We start from the raw sequence: 22676 nt of genomic DNA, 5'->3' as shown, positions 1-22676 counted from the left end.
GCGTTGAGATTGCCTGCAATGACAACAAGCTCAGTCCGATGATGCTGTGACACACCACCCAGAGCATGACGTACCCTCCACCTCCAATTCAATCCCGCTCCAGAGTACAGACCTCGGTGTAACGCTCATTCCTTCGACAATAAACGCAAATCCGACCATCACCCCCTGGTGAGACAAAACCGCGACTCGTCAGTGAAGAGCACTTTTTGCCAGTCATGTCTGGTCCAGCGACGTTGTTGCCGGTGATGTCTGGTGAGGACCTTACAACAGGCCTACAAGCCGTCAGTCCAGCCTCTCTCAGCCTATTGGGGACAGTCTGAGCACTGATGGAGGGATTGTGCGTTCCTGGTGTAACTCGGGCAGTTGTTTTTGCCTTCCTGTACCTGTCCCGTAGGTGTGATGTTCGGATGTACTGATCCTGTGCAGGTATTGTTACACTTGGTCTGCCACTGCGAGGACGATCAGCTGTCTGTCCTGTCTCCATGTAGCGCTGTCTTAGGCGTCTCAACGACGCCAGGACAGCGGAGTCAATCACCACCTTCCGGAGACACCTGAAACCCCACCTCTTTAAGGAATACCTATTGACCTAGATGCACTATTGTAAAGTGGCTGTTCCACTGGATGTCATAAGGTGAAAGCACATCTGCAGTTCTCTCACAGTACGGACATGCCTTCTTCTGCAGTTCATGCCTTCTTGCAGCATGCCTAAGGCACGTTCACGCAGATGAGAAGGGACCCTGGGCATCTTTCTTTTGGTGTTTTTCAGAGTCAGTAGTGTGACGTCCCTCCCACTCTGTGTGACGTCCCTCCCACTCTGTGTGATGTCCCTCCCACTCTGTGTGACGACCCTCCCACTCTGTGTGACGTCCCTCCCACTCTGTGTGACGACCCTCCCACTCTGTGTGACGTCCCTCCCACTCTGTGTGATGTCCCTCCCACTCTGTGTGACGTCCCTCCCACTCTGTGTGACGTCCCTCCCACTCTGTGTGATGTCCCTCCCACTCTGTGTGACGTCCCTCCCACTCTGTGTGACGTCCCTCCCACTCTGTGTGATGTCCCTCCCACTCTGTGTGACGTCCCTCCCACTCTGTGTGATGTCCCTCCCACTCTGTGTGACGTCCCTCCCACTCTGTGTGACGTCCCTCCCACTCTGTGTGATGTCCCTCCCACTCTGTGTGACGACCCTCCCACTCTGTGTGACGTCCCTCCCACTCTGTCTGCCGAGTTCTTTCTCTTTGCTCTTGTTTTCCTTAATAGGATGTCGGTGGGCGGAGCCGGAAGGGTCGTCAGGGAAATGGGACACACCTTGGCTCCCAGGATAAATAAATATAAATACACCACTTCCCCATTCATGGAGGAGACTCTCTCCATGCAGACACAGACAGATTTTGGTTGTGGTATTTTTGTGGCTATTTGGTTTGTTTGCGTTGACACCTTTCAACAGCCCTCATTATCAGATGTAAACACGCGACCACTCACTTACACTACTGATGAATCACTTACACTACTGATGAATCACTTACACTACTGATGAATCACTTACACTACTGATGAATCACTTACACTACTGATGAATCACTTACACTACTGATGAATCACTTACACTACTGATGAATCACACACCGTTGTTAATTGTATTTACTTTACTTCAGTTAATAAATATATTTGTTTATTCTTTATCTCCACGTTGCCTCCCTTTTTGTTATGGGCTTCGAGCCGGTCCGTGTCAGTAGAAAGGCCTCTTTAGTGTCCTAAGTTTTCATAACTGTGACCTTAATTGCCTACCGTCTGTAAGCTGTTAGTGTCTTAACGACCGTTCAACAGGTGCATGTTCATGAATTGTTTATGGTTCATTGAACAAGCATGGGAAACATTGTTTAAACCCTTTACAATGAAGCATGGGAAACAGTGTTTAAAACCTTTACAATGAAGCATGGGAAACAGTGTTTAAACCCTTTACAATGAAGCATGGGAAACAGTGTTTAAACCCTTTACAATGAAGCATAGGAAACATTGTTTAAACCCTTTACAATGAAGCATGGGAAACAGTGTTTAAAACCTTTACAATGAAGCATGGGAAACAGTGTTTAAACCCTTTACAATGAAGCATGGGAAACAGTGTTTAAACCCTTTACAATGAAGCATGGGAAACAGTGTTTAAACCCTTTACAATGAAGCACGGGAAACAGTGTTTAAACCCTTTACAATGAAGCATGGGAAACAGTTTTAAACCCTTTACAATGACGCATGGGAAACAGTGTTTAAACCCTTTACAATGAAGCATGGGGAAACAGTGTTTAACCCTTTACAATGAAGCATAGGAAACAGTGTTTAAACCCTTTACAATGAAGCATGGGAAACAGTGTTTAAACCCTTTACAATGAAGCATGGGAAACAGTGTTTAAACCCTTTACAATGAAGCATGGGAAACAGTGTTTAAACCCTTTACAATGAAGCATGGGACACAGTGTTTAAACCCTTTACAATGAAGCACGGGAAACAGTGTTTAAACCCTTTACAATGAAGCATGGGAAACAGTGTTTAAACCCTTTACAATGAAGCAAGTTTAAACCCTTTACAATGAAGCATGGGAAACAGTGTTTAAACCCTTTACAATGAAGCACGGGAAACAGTGTTTAAACCCTTTACAATGAAGCACGGGAAACAGTGTTTAAACCCTTTACAATGAAGCACGGGAAACAGTGTTTAAACCCTTTACAATGAAGCCTGGGAAACAGTGTTTAAACCCTTTACAATGAAGCTGGGGAAACAGTGTTTAAACCCTTTACAATGAAGCATGGGAAACAGTGTTTAAACCCTTTACAATGAAGCATGGGAAACAGTGTTTAAACCCTTTACAATGAAGCCTGGGAAACAGTGTTTAAACCCTTTACAATGAAGCACGGGAAACAGTGTTTAAACCCTTTACAATGAAGCATGGGAAACAGTGTTTAAACCCTTTACAATGAAGCACGGGAAACAGTGTTTAAACCCTTTACAATGAAGCATGGGAAACAGTGTTTAAACCCTTTACAATGAAGCATGGGAAACAGTGTTTAAACCCTTTACAATGAAGCACGGGAAACAGTGTTTAAACCCTTTACAATGAAGGTCTGTGAAGTTATTTGAAAGACAACGTTTCTTCTTTCTGCTGAGTTTATAGTAGTCTTGTCCCAGGCCAAGTGTGTGTGTATGTTATCCAGGTGTGTGTGTTACCCAAGTGTGTGTGTGTGTGTGTGTGTGTGTGTGTGTGTGTGTGTCTCTGCATAGCAACGTCTTTATATATGGACTTCTTCCTGTCTCTCTCGTAGATGGTTGCCGGGTGCCGTATCGCCATGGTGATGATGCAGTACAGCGTCATCGCCAACAACTATTGGCTGCTGGTGGAAGGCATCTACCTGCACAGCCTCCTGGTCGTCACCGTGTTCACAGAGAGAAACTACTTCTGCATCTACCTGTTTATCGGCTGGGGTGAGGAGGGTGTGTGTGCGTGTGTGTACGTGTGCGTGTGTGTGTGTGTGTGTGTGTGTGTGTGTGTGTGTGTGTGTGTGTGTGTGTGTGTGTGTGTGTGTGTGTGTGTGTGTGTGTGTGTGTGTGTGTGTTTAAATGTGTGTGATTGGTGATCCTCCCTCTCTCTTTTCTCCTTCTCATCAGGTGCTCCTCTGATATTCGTGTTGCCGTGGGTGATAGTCAAATACCTGTACGAGAATGAAGAGTGAGTGAATAAATATTATTTATTAAATGTGTCGTTTCCATGGTAATGGAATGATGCTGAGACACATCTTTTTCTTAGTAAACCATTACAAGTCTCTACTTTGAACAAATGTATAAAGTAAATACAAAATGTAAACATTTACTGGAAAAACATCTGCACAGTTCCTCCTGTAAATGTGTTTTTGTCAAATGTTCAGTGTAAATTGTTAAAAGTAGTCCTTGTGCATAGAGTTGTATGGTTTTGTTAAACTATGAAATCAATGCTTTTTGTTTAGTATACATTTTAGAGTGAAAAATCGGAGTCTCAGTGTTGTTCGGTTACTGTGAAATTACCCAAATATGATCAGTTAAAATCTGTGAGGTAAATCACTCTTTTACGACTAAGAGTTTTCAGAGCTCTCTTTAAAATATATATATATTTTTTCAAATGTATGTTTTATGAGGCTAGATATGCTAATGTTGATTAAAACCCATTATGAGTTGAGACTGTTCCACCTCTCTCCTTAGACTGTTCCCTCTCTCTCCTTAGACTGTTCCCTCTCTCTCCTTACTGTTCCCCTCTCTCCTTAGACTGTCCCCTCTCTCTCCTTAGACTGTCCCCTCTCTCTCCTTAGACTGTCCCCTCTCTCTCCTTAGACTGTCCCCTCTCTCTCCTTAGACTGTTCTCTCTCTCCTTAGACTGTCCCCTCTCTCTCCTTAGACTGTCCCCTCTCTCTCCTTAGACTGTTCCCTCTCTCCTTAGACTGTCCCCTCTCTCTCCTTAGACTGTCCCCTCTCTCTCCTTAGACTGTCCCCTCTCTCTCCTTAGACTGTTCCCTCTCTCTCCTTAGACTGTCCCCTCTCTCTCCTTAGACTGTTCCCTCTCTCCTTAGACTGTTCCCTCTCTCTCCTTAGACTGTTCCCTCTCCCTCCTTAGACTGTCCCCTCTCTCCTTAGACTGTCCCCTCTCTCTCCTTATACTGTTCCCTCTCTCTCCTTATACTGTTCCCTCTCTCTCCTTAGACTGTCCCCTCTCTCTCCTTAGACTGTTCCCTCTCTCTCCTTAGACTGTTCCCTCTCTCTCCTTATACTGTTCCCTCTCTCTCCTTATACTGTTCCCTCTCTCTCTTTAGATTGTTCCCTCTCTCCTTAGACTGTTCCCTCTCTCTCCTTAGACTGTTCCCTCTCTCTCTTTAGACTGTTCCCTCTCTCCTTAGACTGTTCCCTCTCTCTCTTTAGATTGTTCCCTCTCTCCTTAGACTGTTCCCTCTCTCTCCTTAGACTGTTCCCTCTCTCTCTTTAGACTGTTCCCTCTCTCCTTAGACTGTTCCCTCTCTCTTTAGACTGTCCTCTCTCTCTCCTTAGACTGTTCCCCCTCTCTCCTTAGACTGTTCCCTCTCTCCTTAGACTGTTCCCTCTATCTCCTTATACTGTTCCCTCTCTCACTCCTTAGTGTTAGACCACACATTCTCTGTAGCTTACTACTTGGAAAACATGACATATGCAGAGTATGTAGATTTAGGCTCTGGGATATAATCAGATCAGAGGTGGATCCACATCATAGAGCTCTTGACATTTAAAGTTCTTTTCCGATTGAGCCGACATATGGAGCCTTTACAGTGGATGCAGTCTCCTGCGAACCTGGGAACGTTGATGTTGATAATGATGATGAAGATGGTGATGATGATGATGGTGATGATGGTGGTAGTCATGATGATGATGTTGTTTAGGTGCTGGGAGAGGAACATCAACATGGGTTACTGGTGGATTATACGTTCTCCCATCCTGTTAGCTTACCTGGTGAGTTTACTCTTCTGTTCTCTCTCTCTTTCTCTCTCTCTCTCTCTCTCTCTCTCTCTCACTCTCTCTCTCTCTCTCTCGCTCTCTCGCTCTCTCGCTCTCTCTCTCTCCCTGTCTCCCTGTCTCCCTCTCTCTCTCACTCTCTCTCGCTCTCTCTCTTTCTCTCCCTGTCTCCCTGTCTCCCTCTCTCTCTCTCTCTCTCTCTCTCCTGTCTCCCTCTCTCCCTGTCTCCCTCTCTCTCTCTCTCGCTCTCCCCCTTCCCCCTCTCCCCCTCTCTAACTCTCTTTCTTCCCCCTCTCCCCCTCTCTCTCTCTCTCTCTCTCCCTCTCTCTCTCACTCTCTCTCTCTCTCTCTCTCTCTCTCTCTCGCTGTCTCTCTCTCTCTCTCACTCTCTCGCTCTCTCTCTCTCTCTCTCTCTCTCTCTCTCCCCCTCCCCCCTCTCTCTCTCTCTCTATCTCTCTCTCTCTCGCTCTCACTCTCTCTCTCGCTCTCTCTCTCTCCCCCTCCCCCTCTCTCTCTCTCCTCTCCCCCTCTCTCCTTCTCTCTCACTCTCTTCCAATCTATCCATTGATCTCTAGAGTACTTCAACATGAGGTATTCTGATGTATTAAAATGACTTATTAACTATCTGCATCAGCTTCTAGAATACTTCAACATGAGGTATTCTGATGTATTAAAATGACATATTAACTATCTGCATCAGCTTCTAGAATACTTCAACATGAGGTATTCTGATGTATTAAAATGACTTATTAACTATCTGCATGAGCTTCTAGAATACTTCAACAGGTATTATGATGTATTAAAATGACTTATTAACTATCTGCATCAGCTTCTAGAATACTTCAACATGAGGTATTCTGATGTATTAAAATGACATTAACTATCTGCATCATCTTCTAGAATACTTCAACATGAGGTATTCTGATGTATTAAAATGACATTAACTATCTGCATCAGCTTCTAGAGAACTTCAACATGAGGTATTCTGATGTATTAAAATGACTTATTAACTATCTGCATGAGCTTCTAGAATACTTCAACATGAGGTATTCTGATGTATTAAAATGACTTATTAACTATCTGCATCAGCTTCTAGAATACTTCAACATGAGGTATTCTGATGTATTAAATGACTTATTAACTATCTGCATCAGCTTCTAGAGTACTTCAACATGAGGTATTCTGATGTATTAAATGACTTATTAACTATCTGCATCAGCTTCTAGAGTACTTCAACATGAGGTATTCTGATGTATTGAAATGACTTTTTAACTATCTGCATGAGCTTCTAGAATACTTCAACAGGTATTATGATGTATTAAAATGACTTATTAACTATCTGCATCAGCTTCTAGAATACTTCAACATGAGGTATTATGGTGTATTAAATGACTTATTAACTATCTGCATCAGCTTCTAGAGTACTTCAACATGAGGTATTCTGATGTATTGAAATGACTTTTTAACTATCTGCATGAGCTTCTAGAATACTTCAACAGGTATTATGATGTATTAAAATGACTTATTAATTATCTGCATCAGCTTCTAGAATACTTCAACATGAGGTATTATGATGTATTAAATGACTTATTAACTATCTGCATCAGCTTCTAGAGTACTTCAACATGAGGTATTATGATGTATTAAAATGACTTATTAACTATCTGCATCAGCTTCTAGAATACTTCAACATGAGGTATTCTGATGTATTAAATTACTTATTAACTATCTGCATCAGCTTCTAGAGTACTTCAACATGAGGTATTATGATGTATTAAAATGACTTATTAACTATCTGCATCAGCTTCTAGAATAATTCAACATGAGGTATTCTGATGTATTAAAATGACATTAACTATCTGCATCAGCTTCTAGAGTACTTCAACATGAGGTATTATGATGTACTAAAATGACATATTAACTATCTGCATCAGCTTCTAGAATACTTCAACATGAGGTATTCTGATGTATTAAAATGACATTAACTTCTTGCGTCGAGCCATCCCGGATCCGGTATCGTGACTACAGCCTCAAGCCCATTACCATAACGCAACATTAACTATTCATGAAAATCGCAAATGAAATGAAATTTATCTATTTGCTCTCAAGCTTATCCTTTTGTTAACAACACTGTCATCTCAGATTTTCAAAATATGCTTCTCAACCATTGCAAAACAAGCATTTGTGTAACAGTATTGATTGCTAGCGTAGCATTTAGCGTATCATTTAGCGTTAGCATTCAGCAGGCAACATTTTCACAAAAACCAGAAAAGGATTCAAATAAAATCATTTACCTTTGAAGAACTTCAGATGTTTTCAATGAGGAGACTCTCAGTTAGATAGCAAATGTTCCATTTTTACAAAAAATATTATTTGTGTTGACAAATTGGTCCGTTTTCTGCGTCACGTTTAGCTACGAAAAAAAACCTGTATCCAGGATTGTGTAAATCTATCCGCAAGCTCATTAGCATAACACAACGTTAACTATTCATGAAAATCGCAAATGAAATGAAATTAATCTATTTGCTCTCAAGCTTAGCCTTTTGTTAACAACACTGTCATCTCAGATTTTCAAAATATGCTTTTGAACCATAGCTAAACAAGCATTTGTGTAACAGTATTGATAGCCTAGCATAGTATTATGCCTCTTTCACCATGCAACATTTTCCACAAAAACCAGAAAACCAAAAACCAGAAAAGAATTCAAATAAAATAATTTACCTTTGAAGAACTTCAGATGTTTTCAATGAGGAGACTGTTAGATAGCGAATGTTTTTACAAAAAATATTATTTGTGTTGACTAATCGCTCCGTTTTGTTCATCACGTTTTGGGTAAGGAAAATAAAAAATAAGTCATTAAAACGCGAACTTTTTTCCAAATTAACTCCATAATATCGACAGAAACATGGCAAACCGATGTTTATAATCAATCCTCAAGGTGTTTTTCACATATCTATCGACGATAAAATCCATCGTGGCAGTTTACTTTCTCTTCTGAAGAAATGGAACGCGCATGGACCTACAGATTACGCACACAGGACACCGGGCGGGACACCAGGTAAATGTAGTCTCTTATGGTCAATCTTCCAATGATATGCCTACAAACACGTCACAATGCTGCAGACACCTCGGGGAATAGACAGAAAGCGCGGGCTCATTCCTGGCGCATTCACAGCCATATAAGGAGACATTGGAACACAGCGCCTTCAGAATCTGGGGCATTTCCTGTATGAAACTTCATCTTGGTTTCGCCTGTTGCATTAGTTCTGGGGCACTCACAGATAATATCTTTGCAGTTTTGGAGACGTCAGAGTTTTGTCTTTCCAAGGCTGTCAATTCCATGAATAGTCGAGCATCTTTTCGTGACAAAATATTGCGCTTAAAACGGGCACGTCTTTTTATCCAATAATGACACAGCGCCCCCATAGGTTGAAGAGGTTAACTATCTGCATCAGCTTCTAGAGTACTTCAACATGAGGTATTATGATGTATTAAAATGACATTAACTATCTGCATCAGCTTCTAGAGTACTTCAACATGAGGTATTCTGATGCACAAGCACTGATATATTAAGTCCAGTAACTAGAATATCGCATAAATCATAAATCTTCATTTTTATTTAAAAAATTATAAATTTGATCAATTCCAAAATTCTTACTATTTATAAGATATCATTTTTGATTACGTCCATTCAGTGATCAAGTCTTAATGTTTAAAAAGGTTATTTTACATCTTCAATGATTTGCTATTTTAACCCAGTTCAGCAGGTATAGCTAAACGCAGTGCTCATTCCACAGGCAGTCAGTGGAGGCAGGACTGCAGGCACTGTAAGATGCTGCTGGGTCCTCCTGCATTCATCATGTTTACAGTGGAGGCAGGACTGCAGGCACTGTAAGATGCTGCTGGGTCCTCCTGCATGCATCATGTTTACAGTGGAGGCAGGACTGCAGGCACTGTAAGATGCTGCTGGGTACTCCTGCATGCATCATGTTTACAGTGACCATGTATGTTAGTAGAAGAAGTTATAGTTCTGGGAGACCCTGCCTATATCACACACACACACACACGCACGCACACACAGACAGACAGACAGACAGACAGACAGACAGACAGACAGACAGACAGACAGACAGACAGACAGACAGACAGACAGACAGACAGACAGACAGACAGACAGACAGACAGACAGACAGACAGTTGGTTGCTAATATTTAGGCTTAATTTCTTTCTCCTTTTGTCTTATTTCTCGTTCTCTTTCTCAGATGAATTTCTTTATCTTCATCCGGATTATAAAGATCCTGATGTCGAAGCTCAAGGCCCATCAGATGAGATACACAGATTACAAGTTCAGGTGGTTGAGGACTTCAAATCCCTCCATCCCATCTTCCCTTCTAAAGTCATGTACCTGATATATTAACGGGTTATAGAGTTGTGTGTCTATTGTGTGGTTGGTCTCTGTAACATCCTCCTTTTATGACCCCAACTTTTCCTCTCGCCCCTTCTGCCCTTCTTCTTTCAATATGATAACTCTCTATCTCTCTCTCTCTATCTCTCTCCCTCTCCATCTCTCTCCTTCTCCTCCCCCTTTTCATTCTGTCGCCCTCCTCCCTTTCTCTTCCTCTTTCTCTCTCCCTCGCTCTCTCACCTTCTCTCTCCCTCATAATCTCTCCCCCTTCTCTCTCCCTCATACCCCCCTCTCTCTCTCTCTCTCTCTCTCTCTCCCTCCTCTCTCTCTCTCTCTCTCTCTCTCTCTCTCTCTCTGTCTCTCTCTCTCTCTCTCTCTCTCTCTCTCTCTCTCTCTCTCTCTCTCTCTCTCTCTCTGTCTCTCTCTCTCTCTCTCTCTCTCTCTCTCTCTCTCTCTCTCTCTGTCTCTCTCTCTCTCTCTCTCTCTCAGGCTGGCTAAATCCACTCTGACCCTCATCCCTCTGCTGGGTATTCACGCCATCCTCTTCACCTTAGTCATCGATGAGTCCGTCCCCAAAGGTTCCAAGATGCGTCTCATCCGCCTCTTCTACGACCTCCTCTTCAACTCCTTCCAGGTCAGGAGATCAAACTTACATCACTTCCTGTATGGGCGTCATCAGATATGTCCCATACGGCACCCTCTTCCCTATATAGTGCACTATTTTTTGTCAAGGTCCCACAGGGCATTATATTATTAAGACTGTAATGTGGTGGTATGTTGTGTCACCATGGTGATAAGGTGTAGGTCTGTCATAGAGGTGAAATAGGGTAGTAATAAGACTGCAATGTGGTGGTATGTTGTGTCACCATGGTGATAAGGTGTCATTCTGTCATAGAGGTGAAATAGGGTAGTAATAAGACTGTAATGTGGTGGTATGTTGTGTCACCATGGTGATAAGGTGTAACGCTGTCATAGAGGTGAAATAGGATAGTAATAAGACTGTAATGTGGTGGTATGTTGTGTCACCATGCTGATAAGGTGTAACGCTGTCATAGAGGTGAAATAGGATAGTAATAAGACTGTAATGTGGTGGTATGTTGTGTCACCATGCTGATAAGGTGTAACGCTGTCATAGAGGTGAAATACGATAGTAATAAGACTGTAATGTGGTGGTATGTTGTGTCACCATGGTGATAAGGTGTAACGCTGTCATAGAGGTGAAATAGGATAGTAATAAGACTGTAATGTGGTGGTATGTTGTGTCACCATGGTGATAAGGTGTAATTCTGTCATAGAGGTGAAATAGGATAGTATTAAGACTGTAATGTGGTGGTATGTTGTGTCACCATGGTGATAAGGTGTAATTCTGTCATAGAGGTGAAATAGGATAGTAATAAGACTGTAATGTGGTGGTATGTTGTGTCACCATGGTGATAAGGTGTAAGTCTGTCATAGAGGTGAAATAGGGTAGTAATAAGACTGTAATGTGGTGGTATGTTTTGTCACCATGGTGATAAGGTGTAATTCTGTCATAGAGGTGAAATCGGGTAGTAATAAGACTGTAATGTGGTGGTATATTGTGTCACCATGGTGATAAGGTGTAACGCTGTCATAGAGGTGAAATAGGATAGTAATAAGACTGTAATGTGGTGGTATATTGTGTCACCATGGTGATAAGGTGTAACGCTGTCATAGAGGTGAAATAGGATAGTAATAAGACTGTAATGTGGTGGTATATTGTGTCACCATGGTGATAAGGTGTAACGCTGTCATAGAGGTTAAATAGGATAGTAATAAGACTGTAATGTGGTGGTATATTGTGTCACCATGCTGATAAGGTGTAACGCTGTCATAGAGGTGAAATAGGATAGTAATAAGACTGTAATGTGGTGGTATATTGTGTCACCATGGTGATAAGGTGTAACGCTGTCATAGAGGTGAAATAGGATAGTAATAAGACTGTAATGTGGTGGTATGTTGTGTCACCATGGTGATAAGGTGTAACGCTGTCATAGAGGTGAAATAGGATAGTAATAAGACTGTAATGTGGTGGTATGTTGTGTCACCATGGTGATAAGGTGTAACGCTGTCATAGAGGTGAAATAGGATAGTAATAAGACTGTAATGTGGTGGTATGTTTTGTCACCATGGTGATAAGGTGTAACGCTGTCATAGAGGTGAAATAGGATAGTAATAAGACTGTAATGTGGTGGTATGTTGTGTCACCATGGTGATAAGATGTAACGCTGTCATAGAGGTGAAATAGGATAGTAATAAGACTGTAATGTGGTGGTATGTTGTGTCACCATGGTGATAAGGTGTAACGCTGTCATAGAGGTGAAATAGGATAGTAATAAGACTGTAATGTGGTGGTATGTTGTGTCACCATGGTGATAAGGTGTAACGCTGTCATAGAGGTGAAATAGGATAGTAATAAGACTGTAATGTGGTGGTATGTTGTGTCACCATGGTGATAAGGTGTAACGCTGTCATAGAGGTGGAAATAGGATAGTAATAAGACTGTAATGTGGTGGTATGTTGTGTCACCATGGTGATAAGGTGTAACGCTGTCATAGAGGTGAAATAGGATAGTAATAAGACTGTAATGTGGTGGTATGTTGTGTCACCATGGTGATAAGGTGTAACGCTGTCATAGAGGTGAAATAGGATAGTAATAAGACTGTCATGTGGTGGTATGTTGTGTCACCATGGTGATAAGGTGTAACGCTGTCATAGAGGTGAAATAGGATAGTAATAAGACTGTAATGTGGTGGTATGTTGTGTCACCATGGTGATAAGGTGTAACGCTGTCATAGAGGGGAAATAGGATAGTAATAAGACTGTAATGTGGTGGTATGTTGTGTCACCATGCTGATAAGGTGTAACGCTGTCATAGAGGTGAAATAGGATAGTAATAAGACTGTAATGTGGTGGTATATTGTGTCACCATGGTGATAAGGTGTAACGCTGTCATAGAGGTGAAATAGGATAGTAATAAGACTGTAATGTGGTGGTATGTTGTGTCACCATGGTGATAAGGTGTAACGCTGTCATAGAGGTGAAATAGGATAGTAATAAGACTGTAATGTGGTGGTATGTTGTGTCACCATGGTGATAAGGTGTAACGCTGTCATAGAGGTGAAATAGGATAGTAATAAGACTGTAATGTGGTGGTATGTTGTGTCACCATGCTGATAAGGTGTAACGCTGTCAGGTGAAATAGGATAGTAATAAGACTGTAATGTGGTGGTATGTTGTGTCACCATGGTGATAAGGTGTAACGCTGTCAGGTGAAATAGGATAGTAATAAGACTGTATGTGAATATGAACATGTACATATGAATAGTGTGTAAACATTATTTTGTTGTCTCTTGGTGTCTTTCCTATATATATTAATATATATATATATAAAAGAGTATTTCATGTACCATCTTATATTTTCTTGTATATTAATTACTGGTGTAAAGTACTAAAGTAAAAGTACTTTAAAGTACTAAGTAGTTTTTTTCGTATCTTTACTTTACTATTCATATTTTTGACAACATTTACTTTTACTTCATACATTTCCGCTGGCACCCAAATATACAAAAGTACATTTAAAAAATAAATAAAAAATCATGTCATTTGGTTTGCTAAATATAAGGAATTTGAAATAATTTATTCTTTTACTTTTGATACGTAAGTATATTTTAGCCATTACATTTGCTTTTGATACTTAAGTCTATTTAAAACCAAATAATTTTTTATTTTTACTCAAGTAGGATTTTTCTGGGTGACTTTCACTTTTACTTGAGACATTTTCTATTAAGGTATCTATACTTTTACCCAAGTATGACAGTTGGATACTTGTTCTCCCACTGCTATTACTGTCTTTTATATAGACCCCAGGAGGAGTAGCTGAGACATGTGCAGTAGATAAAGGGGATCCTAATAAACTAAACGAATGTGGTGTTACGGTGTGTTACCATGGTGATAAGTTGTTCTTAACCTCTCCCTCTCTACAGGGCCTACTGGTGGCCATCTTGTATTGTTTCGTCAACAAAGAGGTGAGTCTGAATGCCCTTTTCCCTCTCACTCCTCTCTCCCTCTCCCCCTCTCTCTCTTGTCTCCCCCCTCTTATAGAATCTTATCAGTATCTGTCTTCATCTGCTCCTCTCTCTCTCTCTCTCTCTCTCTCTCTCTCTCTCTCTTTCGCTCTCTCTCTGTCTCTCTCTTTCTTTCTCTCTCTCTCTCTCTCTCTCTCTCTCTCTCTCTCTCTCTCTCTCTCTCTCTCTCTCTCTCTCTCTCTCTCTCTCTCTCTCTCTCTCTTTCTTTCTCTCTCTCTCTCTCTCTCTCTCTCTTTCTCTCTCTCTTTTTTCCTCCCTCCTCTCTCCTTCTCTCTCCCTCAATCTGTTTGTCTCTCTCCAGGTCCAGTCTGAGATGTTGAAAAAGTGGAAGAGGTGGAAGCTGGGTAAAGACATTGAGGAAGAGTACCGTCATACATACAGCCACACGCCTCACGTCAAGAGCGGCAGCATCGTCACCGGCAACCTGGCCGGTGTCCAAGACAACGGCAACGACCCTAAAGACTCACAGTTGACCCCCAACCCTGACTACGACCCAGATCCTAACCCTGCCTCAACCTCCATCACCCCCAATGAGAGCAGTAGATTGGTGGGGTCCTGCCACAACAGGACGGATAAAACAAAGACTCAATCCTCCCTGCAGTGTCCCTCCACACCACATGGTGGCACTAACAACTGCAGCACTCTGATGGAGGACATTTGTCTGGAGGAGAGGGCTCAGAGTTATACACGCCCAGAGGAGGGCGCCGAAAGCAACTTCTGACCAACGGGGGAAGACCATCCCCGGCCTATGGATAGATTGGTTGATTGATAGATGGACTGGTTGATTGATAGATTGATTGGTTGATTGATAGATTGATTGGTTGATTGATAGATTGATTGGTTGATTGATAGATTGCTAAAGTGTTCGGGTGTAGAAAGAGACAACACACCTACTGGAGGGGACCGTTAATGCACAGCAGGTCCAGATCCTATGGATTGATTGGTTGGTTGATTGGTTGATTGATTGATTGGTTGATTGGTTGATTGATTGATTGATTGGTTGATTGGTTGATTGATTGATTGGTTGGTTGATTGATTGGTTGATTGCAGGTCCAGAAGACTTGATGGTCTGAAAATATGAAACATTTTACTGTTTATTTTTCTGTGACCATATTTTGACCCCACGGGATTGACCACATTCCCCCATGTGTTCAGGTTGACAAGGACTACTGCTAAAGGGAAACTAGCAGGCCTGCTAGCTGTGTTCAGGTTGACAAGGACTACTGCTAAAGGGAAACTAGCAGGCCTGCTAGCTGTGTTCAGGTTGACAAGGACTACTGCTAAAGGGAAACTAGCAGGCCTGCTAGCTGTGTTCAGGTTGACTACTGCTAAAGGGAAACTAGCAGGCCTGCTAGCTGTGTTCAGGTTGACAAGGACTACTGCTAAAGGGAAACTAGCAGGCCTGCTAGCTGTGTTCAGGTTGACTACTGCTAAAGGGAAACTAGCAGGCCTGCTAGCTGTGTTCAGGTTGACAAGGACTACTGCTAAAGGGAAACTAGCAGGCCTGCTTGCTAGCTGTGTTCAGGTTGACTACTGCTAAAGGGAAACTAGCAGGCCTGCTAGCTGTGTTCAGGTTGACTACTGCTAAAGGGAAACTAGCAGGCCTGCTAGCTGTGTTCAGGTTGACAAGGACTACTGCTAAAGGGAAACTAGCAGGCCTGCTAGCTGTGTTCAGGTTGACTACTGCTAAAGGGAAACTAGCAGGCCTGCTAGCTGTGTTCAGGTTGACAAGGACTACTGCTAAAGGGAAACTAGCAGGCCTGCTTGCTAGCTGTGTTCAGGTTGACTACTGCTAAAGGGAAACTAGCAGGCCTGCTAGCTGTGTTCAGGTTGACTACTGCTAAAGGGAAACTAGCAGGCCTGCTAGCTGTGTTCAGGTTGACAAGGACTACTGCTAAAGGGAAACTAGCAGGCCTGCTAGCTGTGTTCAGGTTGACTACTGCTAAAGGGAAACTAGCAGGCCTGCTAGCTGTGTTCAGGTTGACAAGGACTACTGCTAAAGGGAAACTAGCAGGCCTGCTAGCTGTGTTCAGGTTGACTACTGCTAAAGGGAAACTAGCAGGCCTGCTTGCTAGCTGTGTTCAGGTTGACTACTGCTAAAGGGAAACTAGCAGGCCTGCTAGCTGTGTCCATGTGTACGACCGCTAACCAAACGCTACCCTCGCTCAACAACTCCCTGGCTGTGCTCCGGGTTCTCCTTCCCTTTTCTAGAAATGTGCACTAGCACCCCGTCAATCATTTAAAGCGTAGGATTGGTGTAGCTTCACATTGGCTGGAGGTAATGACCCACCATTTTCAGATGCATGTGAGGAAGTCCACACTGTGTGTCCCTGTTCTCTACTGCTACTGAGAGATTCACTTGTCCTCTATGTCTTTGTGAGTGTGGCCCAAACGGAGCCCTAGTCCCTATATAGTGCACTATTTTAGACCAGGACCCTATTGTATATAGTACACTACTTTAGACCAGAACCCTATCGTATATAGTACACTACTTTAGACCAGAACCCTATTGTATATAGTACACTACTTTAGACCAGAACCCTATTGTATATAGTACACTACTTTAGACCAGAGCACTATTCCCTATATACTACACTACTTTATACCAGAACCCTATTGTATATAGTACACTACTTTAGACCAGAGCCCTATTCCCTATATAGTGCACTACTTTAGACCAGAGCCCTATTCCCTATATAGTGCACTACTTTAGACCAGAGCCCTATTCTCTATATAGTGCACTACATTAGACCAGAGCCCTATTCCCTATATAGTGCACTACTTTAGACCAGAGCCCTATTCCCTATATAGTGCACTACATTAGACCAGAGCCCTATTCCCTATATAGTGCACTACATTAGACCAGAGCCCTATTCCCTATATAGTGCACTACATTAGACCAGAGCTCTGTATAGTGCATAGGGTGCCATATGAAAGCTCAGCGCTGTGGTTCTGTATGACCCTCAGCAGCCACCGTACTTCACTGTTGGCTTGCACGGTTTAGTTTAGATCAGCACGTTCCGACCAAAACAACCATGGACACGTCTTGTTGATAACATCTTGCATAACTAAACCTATTACATATTATAGATCTAATCCGTGTCAAAATAAGTCACATTTACACAGATTTACACACACGCACGCACGCACACACGCACACACAAAGAGACACACACACACAGAGAGACACACACACACAGAGAGACACAAACACGCACACACGCACACACAGAGAGACACACACACAGAGAGAGACACACACACACAGAGAGACACACACACACAGAGAGACACACACACACAGAGAGACACACACACGCACACACACACACACAGAGACACACACAGACACACACACAGAGAGACACACACACACACACACACACACACACAGAGAGACACACACACACACAGAGACACACACACACACAGAGACACACACACGCACACACGCACACACAGAGAGACACACACACACACACACGTTCCTGCCAGAGCGTTCTATCTCTGCCCTCTCAGGCCAGGACAGGACCAGATCAGAACACCCCAGAGAACAGACTCAGCTGTGGAACAACGGGACATTCCAGAATGTTGCCAGGTCTGTCTGGCATTCAGACACACATTTCTGGAACCCCCAAGGATTATGGGACTGTGGAGGACTGGATCTCTCACTGTCTCTCTGAGAGGATTATGGGTAGTTTGTTTGGGTGCAATTTGTTTTGGAGTGAATATTGAGTTTCTCCATGAACTGTTGGCCCCATTTGAGTGGACAGACAGAGAAACAGACAGACTCACAGACAGAGAAATGGACAGACTCACAGACAGAGAAACAGACAGACTCACAGACAGAGAAACAGACAGACTCACAGACAGAGAAACAGACATACTCACAGACAGACTGTATAAATGTAATATATTCAGGTCCTATAAGGACAGCCAACCTACCGACCACCAATCAGACAAAAGGATGCATCATACCAGCTCTTACCTCCAGGGGGACTATAAGATATGGGGTACCCCCCTTCCCCCATCCATGCACCCCTCCCCCTTCCCCTCCTCCTCTTTTCGTTGACCCGACATATTCTGTCAGAATGTCTGTATGGTTGTGGACTAGCGCTATGGACTAATGGAGATATTACAATGTCTGTATGGTTGTGGACTAGCGCTATGGACTAATGGAGATATTACAATGTCTGTATGGTTGTGGACTAGCGCTACAGACTAATGGAGATATTACAATGTCTGTATGGTTGTGGACTAGCGCTACGGACTAATGGAGATATTACAATGTCTGTATGGTTGTGGACTAGCGCTACAGACTAATGGAGATATTACAATGTCTGTATGGTTGTGGACTAGCGCTATGGACTAATGGAGATATTACAATGTCTGTATGGTTGTGGACTAGCGCTACAGACTAATGGAGATATTACAATGTCTGTATGGTTGTGGACTAGCGCTATGGACTAATGGAGATATTACAATGTCTGTATGGTTGTGGACTAGCGCTACGGACTAATGGAGATATTACAATGTCTGTATGGTTGTGGACTAGCGCTATGGACTAATGGAGATATTACAATGTCTGTATGGTTGTGGACTAGCGCTACGGACTAATGGAGATATTACAATGTCTGTATGGTTGTGGACTAATGGAGATATTACAATGTCTGTATGGTTGTGGACTAATGGAGATATTACAATGTCTGTATGGGTGTGGACTAGCGCTACGGACTAATGGAGATATTACAATGTCTGTATGGTTGTGGACTAGCGCTACAGACTAATGGAGATATTACAATGTCTGTACATGTAGATGGTGAAGATACAAGGTTTTCTGTTTCTGTGGATGTTTCATTCTGTGACCTCACCATGCAGGAAAACCTCTAGATCGTAGGTCCTGGAGAAACTCCTATACTTGTGATCTACCCCAGCGTTTCTCAGACTAATCAGAGCTTGATGATGCAATGGGCTAATACCCAATAGGCTGATCTGTCCTCACTGAACCCACGTACAGTGTGTGAGGTCGAGGGCGTCGTCATCATGAGTAGGGCCCAGAGGATTTCCTGACTACGTTAACTAACCAGGAACGACTCTGCAATCCCATTGTTCTTAACTAACACCAGCTGAAGGCCTGGGCCTGTATTCACAAAGCGTCTCTTGAGTGGCGCAGTGGTCTAAGTTACTGTAGCTACAGTGCCAGACGCATCACTACAGAGACCCTGGTTCGAATCCAGGTTGTATCACAACTGGCTGTGATTGGGAGTCCCACAGGGCGGTGCACAATTGGCTCAGCGTCGTCCGGGGCAGGCCGTCATTGTAAATAAAAATATGTTCTTAACTGTCTTGCCTAGTTAAATAAAGGTTTAAGAGTATGAATGCTGATCTAGAATCAGGTCCTCCCTGTCCATGTAATCTTATTTGTTATGTTCTGAAAGGCAAACCTGATTCTAGATCAGCGCTCCTGCTCCTATTCTCAGACGTATTGAGAATACGGGCCCTGGGTAGGTCCCATGGGCAGGGTAAACTCCTGTCTCTAGCCTACTCATGACCTGATATCTCCATGATGTGTAGAATGTACATACCAAGTTCTAAAACAGAAGAAAAGGAATGAAATATGTTGTTCTGTGTTCCGTTAGAAGTCGACATGATTCAATGATTAAAAGAGATGACCAACTGACCATCAAGACTGTTCTCTCTTTCTGCATCCTGAAGGTCACCTTATTCTCTTTATAGTGCACTACTTTTGACTAGAACCTTATTCTCTTTATAGTGCACTACTTCTGACACAGAGCCCTATTCCCTATATAGTGCACTACTTCTGACACAGAGCCCTATTCCCTTTATAGTGCACTACTTTTGACTAGAACCTTATTCTCTTTATAGTGCACTACTTCTGACACAGAGCCCTATTCCCTATATAGTGCACTACTTTTGACACAGAGCCCTATTCCCTATATAGTGCACTACTTCTGACACAGAGCCCTATTCCCTTTATAGTGCACTACTTTTGGCACAGAACCCTATTCCCTATATAGTGCACTACTTTGGGCACAGAACCCTATTCCCTATATAGTGCACTACTTCTGACACAGAACCCTATTCCCTATATAGTGCACTACTTCTGACACAGAGCCCTGTGGGCTACAGTGAAGAGGGTTCACTTTGGGACACAACCTCTGTCATCAGGTGGTTTAAACAAAGGCTTGAACACCAATCAGTTGTTTATATGTACACTTACGTATCATTCTACACAATTGTTTCACCAACCATTCACCATTGATTGATTGATTGTTTCCTCTGAGGTCCTCATTACAATGCTACTATAATGATCTCAATGTGGTGGAATGAAAGCCTGCTTCATTCTTTCTATGTGTCAGCGGTTGACTTCACCTGAAGAGGAAGATGAGCAGGACTTCATTACACACTGGCTGATTCAGCGTCGCTTCCGCGTCATTTCAATGACTTTGAGCCGACGTGGAATAGACGTGGAATAGACATTGAATAGACGTTGTATTGACGTGGAATAGATGTTGAATAGACGTTGTATTGACGTGGAATAGATGTTGAATAGACGTTGTATTGACGTGGAATAGACGTGGAATAGACGTTGAATAGACGTGGAATAGACGTTGAATAGACGTGGAATAGACGTTGAATAGACGTTGAATAGACGTTGAATAGATGTTGAATAGACGTTGTATTGACGTTGAATAGACGTGGAATAGACGTTGAATAGATATGGAATAGACGTGGAATAGATGTGGAATAGACGTTGTATTGACGTGGAATAGACGTTGAATAGACGTGGAATAGACGTTGAATAGACGTGGAATAGTGGAATAGACGTTGAATAGACGTTGAATAGACGTGGAATAGACGTGGAATAGACGTTGAATAGACGTTGAATAGACGTGGAATAGACGTTGAATAGACGTGGAATAGACGTTGAATAGACGCGTTGAATAGACGTTGAATAGACGTGGAATAGACGTGGAATAGACGTGGAATAGACGTTGAATAGACGTTGAATAGACGTGGAATAGACATTGAATAGACGTTGAATAGACGTGGAATAGACGTTGAATAGACGTGGAATAGACGTTGAATAGACGTTGAATAGACGTGGAATAGACGTTGAATAGACGTGGAATAGACGTTGAATAGACGTGGAATAGACGTTGAATAGACGTGGAATAGACGTGGAATAGACGTGGAATAGACGTTGAATAGACGTTGAATAGACGTGGAATAGACGTTGAATAGACGTTGAATAGACGTGGAATAGACGTTGAATAGACGTGGAATAGACGTTGAATAGACGTTGAATAGACGTTGAATAGACGTGGAATAGACGTTGAATAGACGTTGAATAGACATTGAATAGACGTGGAATAGACGTGGAATAGACGTTGAATAGACATTGAATAGACGTGGAATAGACGTTGAATAGACGTTGAATAGACGTTGAATAGACGTGGAATAGATGTGGAATAGACGTTGAATAGACGTGGAATAGATGTGGAATAGACGTGGAATAGACGTGGAATAGATGTGGAATAGACGTGGAATAGACGTTGTATTGACACTGTGGGAACGTACAGAAGGTCCAAAGGAAATGTTCCTTCTGCTTTAACCCTCTGAGCTTCTGATCAGTTTATCACGTATCATCATCATTACCATGTTGTTCAGCTGTCTGTCCTTTCTAGCCGTTGGCAGCTAGCCGCCTCTATTACCACTGTACTGCCAAGGAGAAACCAAGAGACGAGACAGACCAGGAATCCAATTTGTCCTTTCTAGCCGTTGGCAGCTAGCCGCCTCTATTACCACTGTGCTGCCAAGGAGAAACCAAGAGACGAGACAGACCAGGAATCCAATTTGTCCACGTCAATATTTTCCAGGAATAGAAGAAAGAAAGAAAATAACTTGGCATTTCCAAAGAGCACGTTGTGACTCGTGCTGACAATCTCACTGAGGACACCTTAGAGCACGTTGTGACAATCTCACTGAGGACACCTTAGAGCACGTTGTGACAATCTCACTGAGGACACCTTAGAGCACGTTGTGACAATCTCACTGAGGACACCTTAGAGCACGTTGTGACAATCTCACTGAGGACACCTTAGAGCACGTTGTGACAATCTCACTGAGGACACCGTAGAGCACGTTGTGACAATCTCACTGAGGACACCTTAGAACACGTTGTGACAATCTCACTGAGGACACCTTAGAGCACGTTGTGACAATCTCACTGAGGCCACCTTAGAGCACGTTGTGACAATCTCACTGAGGACACCTTAGAGCACGTTGTGACAATCTCACTGATGACAGACAGTGTCGTTATGGACCCAAAATCCTCTCCAAACTTCAGAGGAATGACAGCATTCTAACCTAATAGCACTTCAATCTGACTCCATATCAGGTGTCTTTAAATGCCAGAAGCCCTGTTTGTCTCTGACGGCTCTAGCCGGGTAGGAACCGGGCATCACCAGTCTCAGAGACTATAATGTACAGCTGTCTGAAATAAACCCTCATGACATTAACAATGTCTACATACTACGGGCTGATTCTAGACATCACAGTTGTAGCATTACATGAACTGAGTCACAAGCAGAAGGATCCAGTTGAAAACACGAGCAGCTCTTCTAAATGATGAAAGTAGTCGATCA

The 22676-nt window shown here is 42.8% G+C and overlaps 1 protein-coding gene across 2 annotated transcripts in view; it reads left to right on the top strand.

Moving 5' to 3' along the window:
* Positions 1-19688, top strand: part of gcgrb (glucagon receptor b) — a 109143-nt gene extending 89455 nt beyond the window's left edge. Inside the window, exons 8-15 of one of the 2 annotated variants that reach the window (XR_010458653.1) lie at positions 3312-3471; positions 3655-3715; positions 5424-5493; positions 9759-9847; positions 10391-10535; positions 13906-13947; positions 14309-16040; positions 16093-19688. Coding sequence is in view for 1 of the 2 variants with exons in the window: in XM_065001052.1 (XP_064857124.1) it covers positions 3312-3471; positions 3655-3715; positions 5424-5493; positions 9759-9847; positions 10391-10535; positions 13906-13947; positions 14309-14728 (987 nt within the window). In the remaining variant the exon portion in view is untranslated. Of the gene's footprint in view, positions 1-3311; positions 3472-3654; positions 3716-5423; positions 5494-9758; positions 9848-10390; positions 10536-13905; positions 13948-14308 lie in introns of both variants that reach the window. The other variant, XM_065001052.1, reaches the window with a different exon arrangement.
* Positions 19689-22676: the final 2988 nt, after the last annotated feature.

Source organism: Oncorhynchus nerka, linkage group LG15 (assembly GCF_034236695.1).
Source record: "Oncorhynchus nerka isolate Pitt River linkage group LG15, Oner_Uvic_2.0, whole genome shotgun sequence".
Lineage (NCBI taxonomy): Eukaryota > Metazoa > Chordata > Actinopteri > Salmoniformes > Salmonidae > Oncorhynchus > Oncorhynchus nerka.
This window is presented reverse-complemented; position numbering and strand designations above follow the sequence as displayed.